We start from the raw sequence: 15,858 nt of genomic DNA on the forward strand, positions 1-15,858 counted from the left end.
TCCACTTTCTGCAGCTTTCTTCAAATTATATATATTTTAATAACTAAGCTATGCATTCTTGTTAACATCCAATCATATGCATATGACACTGAATTCTATATCCAAGTACTTGGAGACAGTGAAGAATGTCCATTCCTTCAGGCAGACCTTGAGGTCAAGTTAAAATGAATGTACCCAAACTACTTGCAACTTAACAGTGCAAAGACAAAGCATAGCTTGCTCGATTTAAGAAAATAAGTGTAGACTTGAGTCTGCTTCAATTCCACCTATGCTTGATCCTTCTTTTCTCTTGAGTCCAGCTTTGCAGAATCTGGGTGCTAGTTGATGAACAGTGGGCCATGAATTCTCAGATCAATCTTTAGTCAGTTGTTCATCATTTCATCTGAAAACAAAAAAACAAGTGATTACCTTTCTTGTGACTAAGCATAGGGTCTTGATTTTGGGCTTGCCCTTTAACTTTGACCTGGACTATACCAATTCTTGTATGCAGGGCTCTTTCTGGTGCTATTGGGGAAATTAGACACAACCATCAAATGGTGCATGGATTACCATGATGACATAATGATTCACTTGCTTCCATATGCCTGCAATGGCTAAGCATTATGGACATAATCCAGTTTAATATTGTTTCCCTAACTTGTAAAGGCTTTGAACTCAGCTTCTTCCTATTTCAATACCAAATTGACCCACTATGTTCCTAGTCTGGTGTGTTGAAGCAGAAACCATCTACACTTAACCTCCCGCGTTCTTCAAGATTACTTCTAAAGAAGACCGCTGCTTTTTAGTGCAATACAGGGATAAATCAAAGCATCCAATATTTTGCCAACAGAATTTGGTCACCATCTCCCAGAGCCCCTCAGTGGGTATAGGTGCACACTATAAATGTAGTAAAGCAATAATTTAAGCTTCAAAACAATCCAATACTAATGTAAGCCGGCTAAGTGGCCATACGTTATTGTCTGATAGTGAAGGGAACACTAGGCTATCTTCTACTACAGGAGATAACAATCTGACTACAGATTCTGCAATGTGGAAATTCAGCTTGTGACTGAAGGGTCACCAAAGGCATGTTTCAAAATGGAGGACTTTCCTAAGGCTGAACTAACTTGGAGGAAGTAGAAAATAAACACTGGCTGTTCTTAAAGGTTTAGGATGAAATTACCGAAAATAAATGGTCGCATTGACCAAAAGTTCTAAAAATGCTACCACCAAAGGTTCGAACACCAAAAATTCAAACATTTGGTGGTAGCATTGTAAAAAAAAACAGGGGCTGTGGGGGTGTCCCCTGCATCGCCCCGCTATAATGAGCGTGGGTTGCGGGGGACACCCCTGTAGCCTTCCGTTTAAATAAAAAAAACAGGGGCTGCGGGGGTGTCCCCCGTAACCCCTGCTCACTACACTTTATGGTATAGTGAGCAGGGGCTGCAGGGGACACCCCCGCAGCCTTCCGTTACAAAAAAAAGAAAAAAGAAAAGGACCCTGCAGCGCCAGTTCCTGGTCACGGAAGTGAAAGGGAACTGGCGCTGCAGGAACCCAGCGTGAAGATGAAGGTAAGTGGGGTTTGTTTATGTTGGGCGTGTGGGTGGGGGTGTGCTGAGGGTGTGGGTGGGGGATGTTATGGGTGTGTTGTGTGTTATGTGTGTGAGAGAATGTATGTGTGTTCGCATGAGAAAGGTGCTCTCTATATGGTAGAGGAGAGGCACAGAGGACCCCAGCCAAGATTCTCTATTATTGGTTTAAAGTTGAGCAATCAAGGCCTAGCTTCTCCGGAGGTGATGCAGGCTGGTTCTTAAGTACAGTGTAATCCCCAAGCACCCACAGAGGAATGTCCACACACTGTATCGGTTACAACACAGTCTTTATATAATTAATATTCAAAGGTATACACAATATCACGATAACTCACTTTGTACTCCGAAAATCAGCAATGGTAAATATATACCATTCTAAAGTGGTACCACTAACGTTATTAGATCTCATTAAAGTGCATATGGTTAGAATGACACACAGATCAGAATAAAGAGGAAACCTGCAGTAGAGAAAGGAAGGAAAGTAAGATGGTTGAGCAATTGGCAGAATACTGGCCCCGTCTACCTAGACACAGTTCTGGGTGGAGATCCCCCCACCTGGGCAACCTGTAGAAGAAAGATACAAGCCCAGTCCATATATTGTTCACACTAGACTTTCCAATAGTTCTGCAACCCCAAAGTACCTTGGCGTTGTAACGTTCCTCGTTGGGAAATCGACGGCCCTTCTTGAGTGCCCTCCCTTTAAGGCAGGAGTCACGGTCATCGAACATCCGGCGGAGAGCAGGTCAAGCTACGACGTTGAAGTGGCGGCGTCGTTCCTAGCAGTGCTCGTTGACGGGGAAGCGTAAACGTCCTGCAAGGAAGAGGCGTGCGGGGCACCTCGGTGTCGATAGTTCTAGACCGCAAAGAGTTTGAAGAACTGTGGCCCTACAAGGGCGTTGAGTCATCAGCATCTCTGTGGTTTTTTGGGTGGCAGGAAACCCACCGGTGGATGCTCCTCGGCGCGTCGACGGTCAGGCCTTCTCCAGCAGGATACAGCGGTGATGATGTGGACGAGAGCGTCCTTGGATTAGATGAAGTTCTTACGCAACGGGAGCACGGCGGCTCCGGTCGGCGACGGCAGTCATCGACAGTGGTGGACAACAGTCCAGGCACTTCTCTTTGGAGTTCTGCAGCAGTCCCCAAATCAGGTCGGCAGCCTGTCGAAGGTCTGTCTACCAGGGAGCTTTGGCAAAGTTCAGCTGGTGCACGATGGTCCCTCGTAGCTCGGGAAGAGGGTGCTTTACCAGGTCCTCTCTGGGTCAATCCTTGGAGACACAGCAGCTTTCAGATTGCGAAGGAGAGCACCAGCAATTCTTCTCTTCCAGCAGGGCTTCAAGGTCAAGCGTCAGTTTCACTCCAGTTACTCTTCATTGTTTGGACTTCAGCTCTGAACACTTGTGAACACGATTCCTAGCAGTGAGAGGTATACCCAGATATACTGTTGATCTCCCATTCATTCCGCTGGGTCACACTGAAGCATCCAAGCACTACGAAGGGCATTCATGCAGACAGGCAACCAATCAGCCACACAGTGCATTCAGACCATTCACTTCTCTCCAGACACTCACAACAAGTTATGTGTATTGGGACAAGTACCGAGCCATTCAACACTTCATACTGCATTCTTACCGGTTTCGGGCAGGGCTGTCTCAGTCATTGTATCAACCACCAGATACTAGACACCCACAACATAGAATGCGTATTCGTCACACACTCCATTCACCCAGGTCCCACCCACAGGCGTACCCACAACATACGGTCGTTGGGAAGGCACCAGCCAGTCTGGTCAGCACTTCCCCACACTACCAGATATGGAACTTCCACCCAACAGCCAGTCACGGGGAACGGACAGAGTCAGGGCTTCCCAGGACTTCGGGAAGATCAAGGTAACAGGCGATGGAAGGCAAGAGGCCATGGGGGCCATTTTGTCTCCATCAGGAATCTAACGATTCCAAAGACAGGGCATGGGCATCCCAAAATGGAGGACGCTCATGTCACCAGTCATTTCAGCACAGAGCTGCCACCAGCCCGTACCCTGCTCTGTGGGCCACCCACAGGTACCCAAAAACATACACTTGGGGCACACAGTTGCACCCCTACCCATGGGTGCCATAAGGGTATCCCATGGGTCTTTTCACCAAACCAAGAGAGAGAGCTGCACTGCCAGGAGCCCCACACAAACTCCTGTGCGGAAAACACAACAGAACACGATAAAAACAGTAAAGGGCAAGGATACGGAGGCCCTGTCCCTCCGATGCATTTCCAGCATCACACGCACCTTTCTCATGCGAACGATTTGCCCGCTGTACTTTCAGCCGCGGGCAAATCACTTAGAATCATTCTTAAACCCTCTTAAAAGGGAGATGCAGGTCAGGAGGTTAACCAAGATACTGGTCCAATAGGTTAGTCACATAATTCTGGACAGAATCTGCAGCAGGTGACATGGTGTGGAGGCTGAAGGATAGTGACCGGTGTTCATTTTCAGTAGGTGTATTGCACCACAGGTCAAAGGTATACTAGAATAGCTAATAGAAAATGGCTAGAGCTGGTGTAAAGGGAATCTGGCAGCATTGAGAGCAGATTGACTGATCAATGAGTGAACCTTGAAGAACTGGTGATCCAATGTTTTCCTTATAGTAGTGAGGGCGTAAGAGCCAACAGTGGGAGAAGCATGCCAGTTAGGTAATCAACAAAAAGATTACTGGAAACCTGGTCCAGATTGCAGAGCAAGTAGCTCAACCACGCAAGGAGGTCAGCCACGAGGGCTCCATTCCACCTTGGAGTGAAGGCTGTCTACCTTATAAAAAGTTATTGTATGCTGGCAAAATAAGTGAGTGTTGTTTAGCAAATTGGTGTGCTTTAAATTGCAGTCTATAATACATGTATGCTCTTTAATTTGATAATCTTACAATATGTGTATGCATACATCATTAACTTTATGACCCATTGTTTATTTAGATACAGTTATATAGGTGTGCATTGCTTCCCATGAGAGTCCTTTCAGCTGAATGGGATGTTTTCTTATTATAAGCTTGCTGATAGCAATTGTACAAGCTGAATGCTTTTTTCTTGCCTAAGCAATCCTACAGCGCTCAACGCATGTAATTAATCCATTTCATCTCTTGAAATGAACATTTGTTTTTCTACATTGTCTGTAAATCGTTGCAAGCTGGCATACAAGCAAATTAACAGCGATGGTGAACAAGGAGAATTAATTGGCGGTCTCAATCTAGCAACCAATTGTGCAGGTGTATCTAATATCGAAGATGCCATCTCAGTTAATTTAGCGTAATTGGCCTCCATTCTTTCAGTGGCCTACGTTTAAACAACTATCACAGAATGTTTGATGGCTTAGGGATGCAGGTTTATTGAGAGGGAAATAGAGATCCATGCACCAGTGATGTACTACTGACATAGCGGCCAAGTGACCCCATATCATGCGTGACATTATGGGCCAGTCTGGTTTTCCAGACTGGCTTAAGGGCTCCCGTACGACAAGTGGCTACTTGTCAAGGATGTGATGAGTTAGTGGGTGAGTCAGTGAGCATGTGAGCATGCACTCTGACATTAATCACCATTAGAAGCTTGTGCAAATTAAATGTATGACTTTTGGGTCCTCATTAATAAACTGTGTATGGCCATGGTTTATCAACAACATTTATTATTGTGTTTCTTGTGCCAGCGTCAAATTGTGAGCACTACGATTCAAGGGGCCTCATTACAACTATTGCGGAATGGGTTTAACGGTGCCGGTAATTGTGCCGGCGCCGTTAAATCCACTATGCATTATTACGAGGTCCCCACGCGGGACCCACTCTGGACGTCTGGTTTTTCCAGACGTCCATAGCGGGTCCCGCGAGGGGACCGGGGAGCTAACAACGGGCCCGTTCGTAATGGGCCCGTTGTTAGCTCCCTCCTCATTCCCATTGAGCCCTATGAGGGCTTGAATGGGAATGGGGAAGGACCGGGCCCGGGTTCCCAGAAGGAGGAAATACTGGGCCCTCCATACTCGGAATGGCCCGGTATTTCCCCATTCAGGGAACCCGGATCCAGACACGATTTTGGAGGCAGCCATGCCCTTTTTAAGGGCATGGCTGCCTCCAAAGTCATAATGAGGCCAAGTTCTTATTATCAGTGCATTCAGTCAACATCTGCATTAAAGTTGCTCTGACAGGAACAAAACTGTAATCCAACAATCATTCATTACATTTCCATTGCAGACTAGTGGCACAATACAAAATGCAGCCCTCCCCACCCCCACGCTCCCTGAAGAAGCCCATGCCATGCCAGAGATTCCCGTTGGACTGGGCCACCATTCATGCTCAATCTACACAATCTTCATTCTGTCACAGGGGCACACTACACACAGAACTGGGGGAAAGATGTAAGTACATTCTTATTCAAACCTTACATCTTTCGCATAGTGTAGAAACTTGGGGGTTGAACATGACCGCTGGTGCGCAAAGATGCTTGCTGCCATTGTGTGCAGCCAGTAAAAATATTTTATGTCTGCAAACAGGAGAGGCTGCTTTTGGTGGGGATGCAGGCCAGCTCTTAAGGGTGTAGTGATATTTTAAATTATTCTAGGTCAGTGAGAGAAGGCACATATTTTAAGTGAAGGGGAATTAACAGATCCCATGAATTAGGGCCTGCGACCAAAAATGGTAGGTGTCCTCTATGATGTAAGTGGGTTCAGATGTTTTCTCCACCCCAGACATTTTTAAATACTGACTTGAAATGATGCATTTTACAGCACAATTTTTGAGAATAATGGGGTACAAATCCATACAATGGACAATTGTTTCTGTATGGTAACATATGAAGAAAACAAAATATGATGCCTGCTTTGGCAATGTAAATCACTTCATTAAGCTGCACTCATTCTGTGTGCCTGCATTCACAGTGTAAATCACTTTGATGTTGTGGCTACAATGTACCAGATTGGTCAATGTAAACCACGTTCATGAATATGCAGCCTAATCTATGTCAGCTTGGACAATTTAAATTACTTTTACGACCAAGTGGTCAGAATCTGTGCATGAATGGTCAATGGAAATCACTTTCATGAAGCTCCAGCCATAATCCACACCAGTATGGTCACTGTAAATCAGTTTCTTGAAACTACAGCCACAATCCATGCAAGTATGGAAACTGCAAATTACTTTCATGAAACTGCAGCCACAATCTCTGCAAGTATGGTAACTTTCAATAACCTTCATCACTCTGTGGCCACAATCTACCCCAGTGTTGGCATTATGAATTGCTTTCAGGATGGTGTAAAAGCAAGGGGGTCCTGGGAGTCCCTCTGTCGGACATTAGTCCGGCAGAGGGACTTCCAGGACCTATGAGAGACTTACCCAGAGTCTTTAGCTCACTATCCTTCACAGACGAGAAATATCTGAAACATATCAGTCTTTGTTCTGCCCTAGGGCAGTCCAGCACTGAAATGCTAAGCAATTCTCCTCTGAACAAGAGTACCAACAGCAACCCCGACACGTGTTTTGGTCTTGCTGGACCTCATCATTAGAGTGGAGCTGTGCCTCTCTAAGAATAGTGAGCAAGGAGTCCATGTCTGGATTCCCCTAATAATTTAGGGTGAGACCCAAAGTTACTAAAATATGCAATAAACAAGGGGGGTCCTGGGAGTCCCTCTGCCGGACATTAGTCCCAGTTATGAGAGACTTAACCAGAGTCTTTAGCTCACTATCTTTCACAGAGGAGAAATATCTAAAACATATCAGTCCTTGTCCTGCCCTAGGGCAGTCCAGCACTGAAATGCTAAGCAATTCCCCTCTGAACAAGAGTACCAACAGCAACCCGACACATGTTTTGGTCTGGTTGGACCTCATCATTAGAGTGGAGCTGTGCCTCTTTAAGAATAGCGAGCAAGGGGTCAATGTCTGGATTCCCCTAGTAACTTAGAGTGAGACCCAAAGTTACTAAAATATGCAAAAAACAAGGGGAGTCCTGTGAGACCCTCTGCCGGACATTAGTCCCAGTTACAAGAAACTTACGTAGAGTCTTTAGCTCACTATCTTTCAAAAAGGAGAAATATCTAAAACATATCAGTCCTTGTCCTACCCTAGGGCAGTCCAGCACCGAAATGCTAAGCAATTCTCCTCTGCCCAAGAGTACCAACAGCAACCCCATACATGTGTTTCGGTCTGGTTGGACCTCATCAGTAGGGTGGAGCTGTGCCTCTCTAAGAATAGTGAGCAAGGGGTCCACATCTGGATTCCCCCAGTAACTTTGGGTGAAACCCAAGGTTACTAAAATATGCCAGTAAGTTTGGGTGAAACCCAAGGTTACTAAAATATGCAGCAGAGGTACTCCCAGGACCCTCTCCTGTTATTTTCATGATGGTGTGACCTCCTCCTGTTCCAGTATCAACACTGTAAACCACTTTCCTGAAGCTGTGGCCACAATTAATAACAGTATGGACATTATAAATAACTATCATGACACTGCAGCCACACTATATGCCAGAGTGGCCACTGTAAATCACTTTCTTGAAGCTGCAGTCACACTCTATAACAGTGTTGTCACCGCAAATCACTTAAATGAAGCTGCAGCCACAATCTATGCTAGTATGGCAACTGAAAATTATTTTCAGGAAACTGCAGCCACAATCTATGCAAGTATGATAACTGTGAATCATGAAAGTGTGGTCACTATACATTAATATGACAAAACTGCAGACACAATCTATTCCAGTATGATCACTGTGAATCACTTTCATGAAACTGCAGCCATAATCTATGCAAGTATGGTAACTATGAATCACTTTCATGAAGCTGCGGCCACTATCTATGACAGTGTGGTCACTATGAATTACTATGATGAATCTGCAGACAAAATCTATTCCAGTATGAGCACTGTGAATCACTTTCATGAAACTGCAGCCATAATCTATGCAAGTATGGTAACTATGAATCACTTTCATGAAACTGCAGCCACAATCTATGCAAGTATGGTAACTGAAAATAACTTTAAAGAAGCTGTGGCTACAGTCTATGCTTGCATGGTCATCGTAAATACCTTTCATGAAGCTGTGTTCATGATATCCGTCCCTGTTGTCACTCTACTTCACTTTCATAAAGTTGTGTCCACAATATATGCCAGTATGGTCAATGTAAATCTGTTTCAAGAAGCTGCAGCCACATTAAATACCTGATTTCCAAATATAGCATGTTGATGTCATTGCACAAACCATCTCATTTGGAATTATCTATCTAAACAACTGTTAAGATGCATCCCCTAAACCCTCCTGCCACCAAACACATGTACACACTTTTCTTGCACACACTGTAAGGAAGGCCTGGTATCAAACTGTAAGACAGACACACGTAATCACAGTTCAAAAGTGTTTATTGTACTTCAAACAGGTTTGAAAAATGCCTTTCTAATCCTAAATCTAAAGATGAGAGCAAGCTATGATCATCAAATAATAATAACACATTCCTAGTGGTGTCATGTCAAAATAAAAGTGCATATACTAATACACCTATTGCCAATCCTTACTTCTAAATACAAATAGTGTGGGAAACAATGTTATGCAAAAGAAAAGTGTTCAAGAAATGATATTTCAGGATATTCAAGCCATTGGCTTCCCTTCCCTATGTTTTCAGCACATGATAAGGCGGCACACTCTATCTTAACACATTCTCTGGCTTCTCTGGCATGAGGGTTCAGTTCAAGTCTTCAACATCATGGCCTTCTGTGCCAAAATCTCTTTGACACTCAAAGTCTCTTTTTCAATTGGCCTGATGCAACCCGATAAACATCCAAGTTCCTTCGTTCCTTCTTAGGATATCACATGTACAAATTCTCCAGTGATTTTCTGTTCACCCCGGGTCCCCCTTGCCCCTATCAATGTGGGGAAGCTTGATGGAAGTCAGGTGTGTGTGATGGTCAGTAATTGCCTGACCTTTCCTGACCATTGCATTGGGCAGGGGTCGAAGTGGGTGGGAGCAGTCGTGAGCGGTGCTCCCATACTTTTTATTTTTAAGTTTCACTATTCCTATATTTTTATTATAAAATGAAACCGTTCTGGAATGGTTTAGCTTTAAAATTAAAGTGTAGGAAGAAGTTGAAGCTTGCACTTCAGTGCACTGCACTGCACATTCCCATAAATAGCGGGTGTGTTTGTTTGGGGGCTTGGATTGTGTGTGGGAGTGGACACAGGGATGGGGTTTGTGGGGAGCGGGGCAGACCAGCAGGGAACATAGTTCCACTACTTCTTTTCGTACACTTTGACCACTGGTATTGGGACACGTAAGGTATACGGCTCGGGTGTTAGTCTGTTTTCCCCCATCGCAGGCTGTCCGTTAGAAAGGGTTTGTGTTGTTAAATGGGGGGGGCGTAAAGTTCCTAAATATCCTACCTGGTAGGATGGGGTAAAGGTGTTACAAGGAAGGGGATACCGTGTCTCACAATCTGGCATCCCACTTCCACGCCCCAAAGACCCCTCACCCAGCGGATCCTCCAGCACTGGTCCAGCCCCCAGAACTGGATCCAAAAGCAATGGCTGTGTCCTGGCCACCTGGATGACAGATCCCAAGGGAATAGTGGGTGAGACACCTTCTGGTTTCTCACAACATGGACACAGTCCATCACAGTCCATCTAACACACACACACACACACACGCACACACACTATGGAAACATGCATATGCACAAACATGCACACATAGCAATACACACGTACAACACCTTATTTGTTTTACTTGCCTTCTAGTTAACATGCTGCTTATGTGTTTTACTTACCTTCAAGTTTACATGCTGCTGCATGTTTTGGGGTCTTTTCTTCATGCTTGCACGATGAACCCCTGCCCTGATTGTTGTGGGTTTAATGATGTTTCAGTTCTCTTTCTAAGGTAAATTAGACCTCCTTTGAAGTGGGGCCAATTTTCTTAGAAATGTCATTCCCAATGTGATTCCCAACAGGCCAACGCCAAGCTCACTTATGTGCTTCTGTATTATAGAGACATTTTAATCAACCAATGTGGCATGGATGGATCTGAGGTTTGCTATTCACTTAGGGTGGTTAGTTAAGGGAGTTGAAGACTTTTCATTTCCTTGAGGAACATAAGAGACTTCTGATGCTAGTAGTTTACTAGAATGCATATTGTCAGAAGTAAGCAACCCGGGTGAATATGGGACCAGACAGCACCAGGAGATTGGAACCATCCACGTTGAGTAGCCACTGAGATTCCCATGAATTTCTAAAGCTAGGGTTACTATGCATTCCAATAGCCAGTAGTTGAGGGGATTGCACTGGACCACCCAACCTGTTTCTCTGAAATCCTGGATTCCAAAGGGGTCTTCAACCAGAGAGGACATGCAGGTAGATATATTGACATTGCAGAGGTTCTAAACAAAAACCCAAAAGAAAAGAAGGCTCAATGGGTCATATAGATTTTCCCTCATTTCTTTCTTTTGTTATGTACAGCCAATCCAGCGAGTGCAGCACCAGGAAAAATGTTATTTCTTGAACAGGCTTTCAATCCGAATCATTGATGCTGCATTATGACCCACTGCAAAACTGAATACCCAGAGAAGCATTGCCCCATGGGACTTAAAGGTCCCAAGAGGCAGTAATTAACTAACTACACAGAGAAAGGACGCACATTGGGTCTTGAAATCCAAGGTGTCAAGGGACATTGAGAAATGTCTCCCTGGAGAAACTTTGCATACTGGGTCTTGAAATCCCATGTTTTAGGAGACCCAGTTAGACTGAGTACCCAGAAATGTTGGATTCTAGGGTCTGGATTTCTGAAATCCTAAAACACATTACGAGTACTTAGAGAACTGATTACATAGATAAATATTTTAGATTTGGACTTAAAAGCTATAGCATAGGAAAGATTCAAAGTTTAAACCACCGATTGAAGTCCAAACCTCGAAAGTGCAATTATGAAACCTCATAACAAAGGATAAACGCAGATCAGTGTTCTGGATCACTTAACAACATAGCAAACCATTTAATAAATAAGATATTTGAATTCTATCTAGCTGGTTACAAAGTGCATCATTACAAACTTAGTGGTAAATCAATCCATTTTTGTTTCCATCACTCAGTCCCATAGACTTACTACAGGACTGTGAGTGATGGCACAGTGGTGTTATTCCACATTTTTTGAGTTCATAGGACTCCATGGGGAAATGTCCAGAATTACCACTTGCAGTAATTGAGATATAGTAATTTCGAAAAATGTTAGCACTAAGGTAGACGATCTGTCTCCAGATTTTTGCTGGAGGTACAACTTCCACCTTACCGCCAAAATTCCTTCAACGCCGGTGCGGTAATGTGGTAGTAACATGTTGTGAAATTTGACTGCCACATTACCTCCACTTTTTGCTGCATCTCCATACCCATAACGTGGCACGTCATCATTTAATTTATCCAAACCGTCACAAAGCAAATGTTAAACATTGTGGATTACATTCTTGCACCCATTAAAAATCATATGTTGTTTGGAGGCGCTCTGTGTCAACTTCGAACTTCACACAATTCTTGGCATTAAAAGAATAGGGAGTTGGGGAAAACACATTGCTGCACTAGGGCCAAAAGAAACAAAACATTATTAAATGCAAGTCAAGATAACGCAGTTAAGCAAAATGGCTTTGTGCTCAGTAATTTAACAACTCACACTGGGACAGCTTCAGCAGAAAACAATTAACCAAGTTTCATAAACATTTCGAAAACTGAAAAGCACAACGTGTATTAGGTAGCCAATGTCTCTTGGGGGTTTGCCTACTATTCTATAATAATTACCTAAAAAAGAAATGCGCGCAAGCTACTCTACGTGTATGTATATTTATGCATATGCAATGTGCAAACAAACGTCATAGTTTAGTATGCTGTACAATAATGACACACATTTCACTTATGCTGCCCTTTTCTTCACTGTTCAAAACAAACTCATCTGAACCTGAAGCTGACTTTGCAAGGGAGCTCGCTGTAGGGTGTAGATTTATTTTCTTAAATTACGCTCACACACCACACACACACAGACACACACACACACACATGCACACACATTCATAGAGCCAGAAATTCCACCTGCACTCATTCATGCGTTCACATTCTCACACATTCCCATTAATTCCACAACGCACTCACACAAACAGTTATTTTTAAAGTTACCTTTTGTTGAAGCCTAGTCCTGTGCCTTGTCCCTCAGCACTAATCTGTTCATTCTTCAATGGGCCTCTGCCGAAACAGGAAATAGGATATTGCAAGGAAAGTTGATTGACACTCCCCACCCTGAGTTTCGCCCCTGCACAGCCCATAGAAAGATATGTGAGCAACATTTAAATTAGATGCACTCATGTCTTTCTATTGGCCATGCTTTCAGGCAACATCTACTTGCTGCAGGGACAGAGCCTTCACAGTCTTCCACTTGGTACAGCAACTCGAATGAGGCTCTGCAAGGTTTCAGTCCCAGCACAGAAGAGAAGATAATGTTGTTTTGTGCAGCACTCCTGAAATGGAGCACTGTGCATGGCAGAATGGGTGACAGTTGGCACATAGTGGGAGCGGCTACAATCCAGCACCCACCAAGCACCCGCTGGAACTATGTTTCCGATTAATGACATCACAAAACAGCAAAGGAATACAGATATCTAAATATCCATGGGGCTTTGGTAGTTACAAATGCCATGAAATGATCTTGTCGGAAGTGTTTGATACATTTTCGCCAAAATATATATTGTAAGTAAAAAAGAGAAAAACACACTAAGGAAATGGATATTGACAGTGGGATAACATGGCTTTAACCCCCGCTGCCGAGATGGGGGGTGTACATGGCCTTTAATGGCCCCCAGCCCGAGGGCTCGGGGCATTTAAAGGACATGTCCGCCCCCCACAGCAGGGATGAAAGCTATTCCCACCACTGGGGTCACACGAGGAAACAAAACAAAAAGCTGCTCTCCGCCATAGGGAAAAGGGACTAAGCCCTTTTCCATTTCTATGGTGGCAGGAGGAGCGCTAGACCGAAGCACAGAGCTCCAGTACACAGGTAAGTAGGGAGGAAGGGGGTGGAGGAGGGTTGGGTAGTTTTGGGCGGTGAGGAGGTGCCCCATTGCCTCTGTACATTCACAACAACAACAAAACATTTGCCATCCGGGAAAGGTCCTCGGGTGGCTGGAACAGTGGCCGGTAAATGTGCATTCTCCCCAGCTGTTCCAGCCACCTGATGGCTGAGCGCCCTTCTCTGGGTGCAAATTCTCAATCACTTACGTATCCCATATTGAGTTACACCTTGCATACATTGTAAAATCAGTTGCCCACATAACTGTCAATCAAGGACTTTGTCAAGAATTGAGCCTAAAGCTTACTAGACCATCTTACAATGTCTTAGACATATAGGTGGGAATAACATTAGTCTTTCTGTAGATTATTCATGAATGAAACCCTGTGATGTGGCTTTACTTTCATAAAGCTCTTAAATACGCCTGGTTATTTGGCAGAACCAATCCAACAGTTGAACTTGAGACAGGTCTTGTGCCTTTTACAGAGATCACACCACATACCTTATATTAAATAGGGTTATAGATGCTGGCCCAAGAAGACTGTGGAACATTTTGAAAGAGCACATAATGCTTTATGTTCACACAATATAGCTTTCACGCCCCGGCTGGGGGTGGACATGAGCTTTAATGGCCTTCCAGCTCAAGCTTTGGTAGGCCCGAGCAAAGTGAGAGAATCAGCTCGGGCTGTGGGCCGTTAAAGCCCATGTCTGCCCCCCAGTCTGGGCATGAAAGCTATTCGAACCTCGGGATTTCCCTGGGTGCAGATAGTTTTCTTTTTTTTTCATCTGACGGGAGATGAGCTCAACACGAGCCCATCTCCTGTCAGAGAAAAAAAAAGATTAAAAAAAATGTCAAAACAAATTATTGTCGCCATTAAAATAGAAAAGGGACTAGGTCCATTTTCAGATGACAGTGGCCATGAAAAATAAGTTCCAAAATGGCCACCGTCATCCAAAAAGGGATGTAGTCCTTTTTCTATTTTAATGTTGGCGGCCAGACGGGAGGAGCATCGGGGACTGGAGCACAGGGAAGTTGGGGTAGGAGGAAGGAGATTTCGGTTTTTCTAACATGCGGAGGCAACAGGGAGAGCCTGCCTGTTGCCTCCCCACGCAAAGAAAAAAGAAAGCTAGCTGGGGAAGGGCCTCGGGTGTCTAGAACAGTGGGCGGGGTTTGTGTATTTTCACCCACTGTACCAGCCACCTGATTGGCTGTGCACCCTTCTCCGGGTATGAATATTCATTACATAGAGGCATTTTACAATTGAACCAAAAGTCAATGCACAAGAATAGTCAAACAATGTAATAATGCCTAAAGGGGGCATAACGTCCTGAGCAAAACATAGAGATACACATTCTAACAATGTGATGGTATACCAATTCGAACACAAAGCTTATTAAAATAGGGCTTTGAGTTACTTCTGGAGAGGGGCTTTTTGATTAAAAAGGTATTAATGGCAGTAACTCTGACTTACTCCTGTTTTACTCATCCCTTTGCATGCGTAGGTTAGAGCTACTCTAGTAACTTCTTAAGGAAAACCAATGGTCTCTTTCCAGGAGTAAATCAACAGTAAGTTTTATCTACTACTGGTAACTTCTTTGTGAATTAGCTACTTGAAGAAAGGTCCCAGTTTACAAGATTGTATATTTTGAAATAATAAACGCTACACATGTATTAGCTCGAAAATAGGTTGTTTTCTTTTAATCTTGGACATTTCAATGTTTTATTTGCCATCATCAGGAGTGGTGAATGTCAGCATTTTACTCACTCAGAAAATGAAGGATCCTAGGTCTTACTGAAACATATGTGTCATAATTTGTAATGAAAAAATGCACTGATTACATGTTCTTCCAATATCCCTGAAAGGAAGCAGATGCATTTTGTCACAATGCTAATTCTATACATTATTTTTATAACTTTCTGACAAAAGTATGTTTCTTGCAGAGTTGATATGTTTCAAATAATATACCTGTTTCACCTTAATGTATGCTTAATATCATAAGCACTTAAATGCTATACCTTCTACATTATTTTCAGGTGGCCATCATAGCAGGAAACTTTGAGCTGGCTGAATTTATAAAGAACCACAAGGAATCTGACATAGGTAAGTGATTATTCAAATGTTAATGATGTGCAACTATGAGGACACAAATAATCAAATATAGGGAGCTGCTGAAATAATTGGGACAACATTGATCTGAATGGAAGTCAGAATAAAACCATATATTGTGAAGGGCAATATTGACTTTCAAAA

At 43.7% G+C, this 15,858-nt stretch overlaps 1 protein-coding gene across 6 annotated transcripts in view; it reads left to right on the top strand.

Annotated features, from left to right (window-relative positions):
* The window catches only part of SHANK2 (SH3 and multiple ankyrin repeat domains 2), a 4,166,579-nt gene that overhangs the window by 1,785,050 nt on the left and 2,365,671 nt on the right, over positions 1-15,858 (top strand). For all 6 annotated transcript variants that reach the window (XM_069623409.1, XM_069623408.1, XM_069623411.1 and 3 more), the window contains one exon: positions 15,642-15,708. In XM_069623409.1, coding sequence (XP_069479510.1) covers positions 15,642-15,708 — 67 coding nt within the window. The remainder of the gene's footprint in view (positions 1-15,641; positions 15,709-15,858) is intronic.

This window comes from Ambystoma mexicanum, chromosome 11 (assembly GCF_040938575.1).
Source record: "Ambystoma mexicanum isolate Mex_15411 chromosome 11, UKY_AmexF1_1, whole genome shotgun sequence".
Lineage (NCBI taxonomy): Eukaryota > Metazoa > Chordata > Amphibia > Caudata > Ambystomatidae > Ambystoma > Ambystoma mexicanum.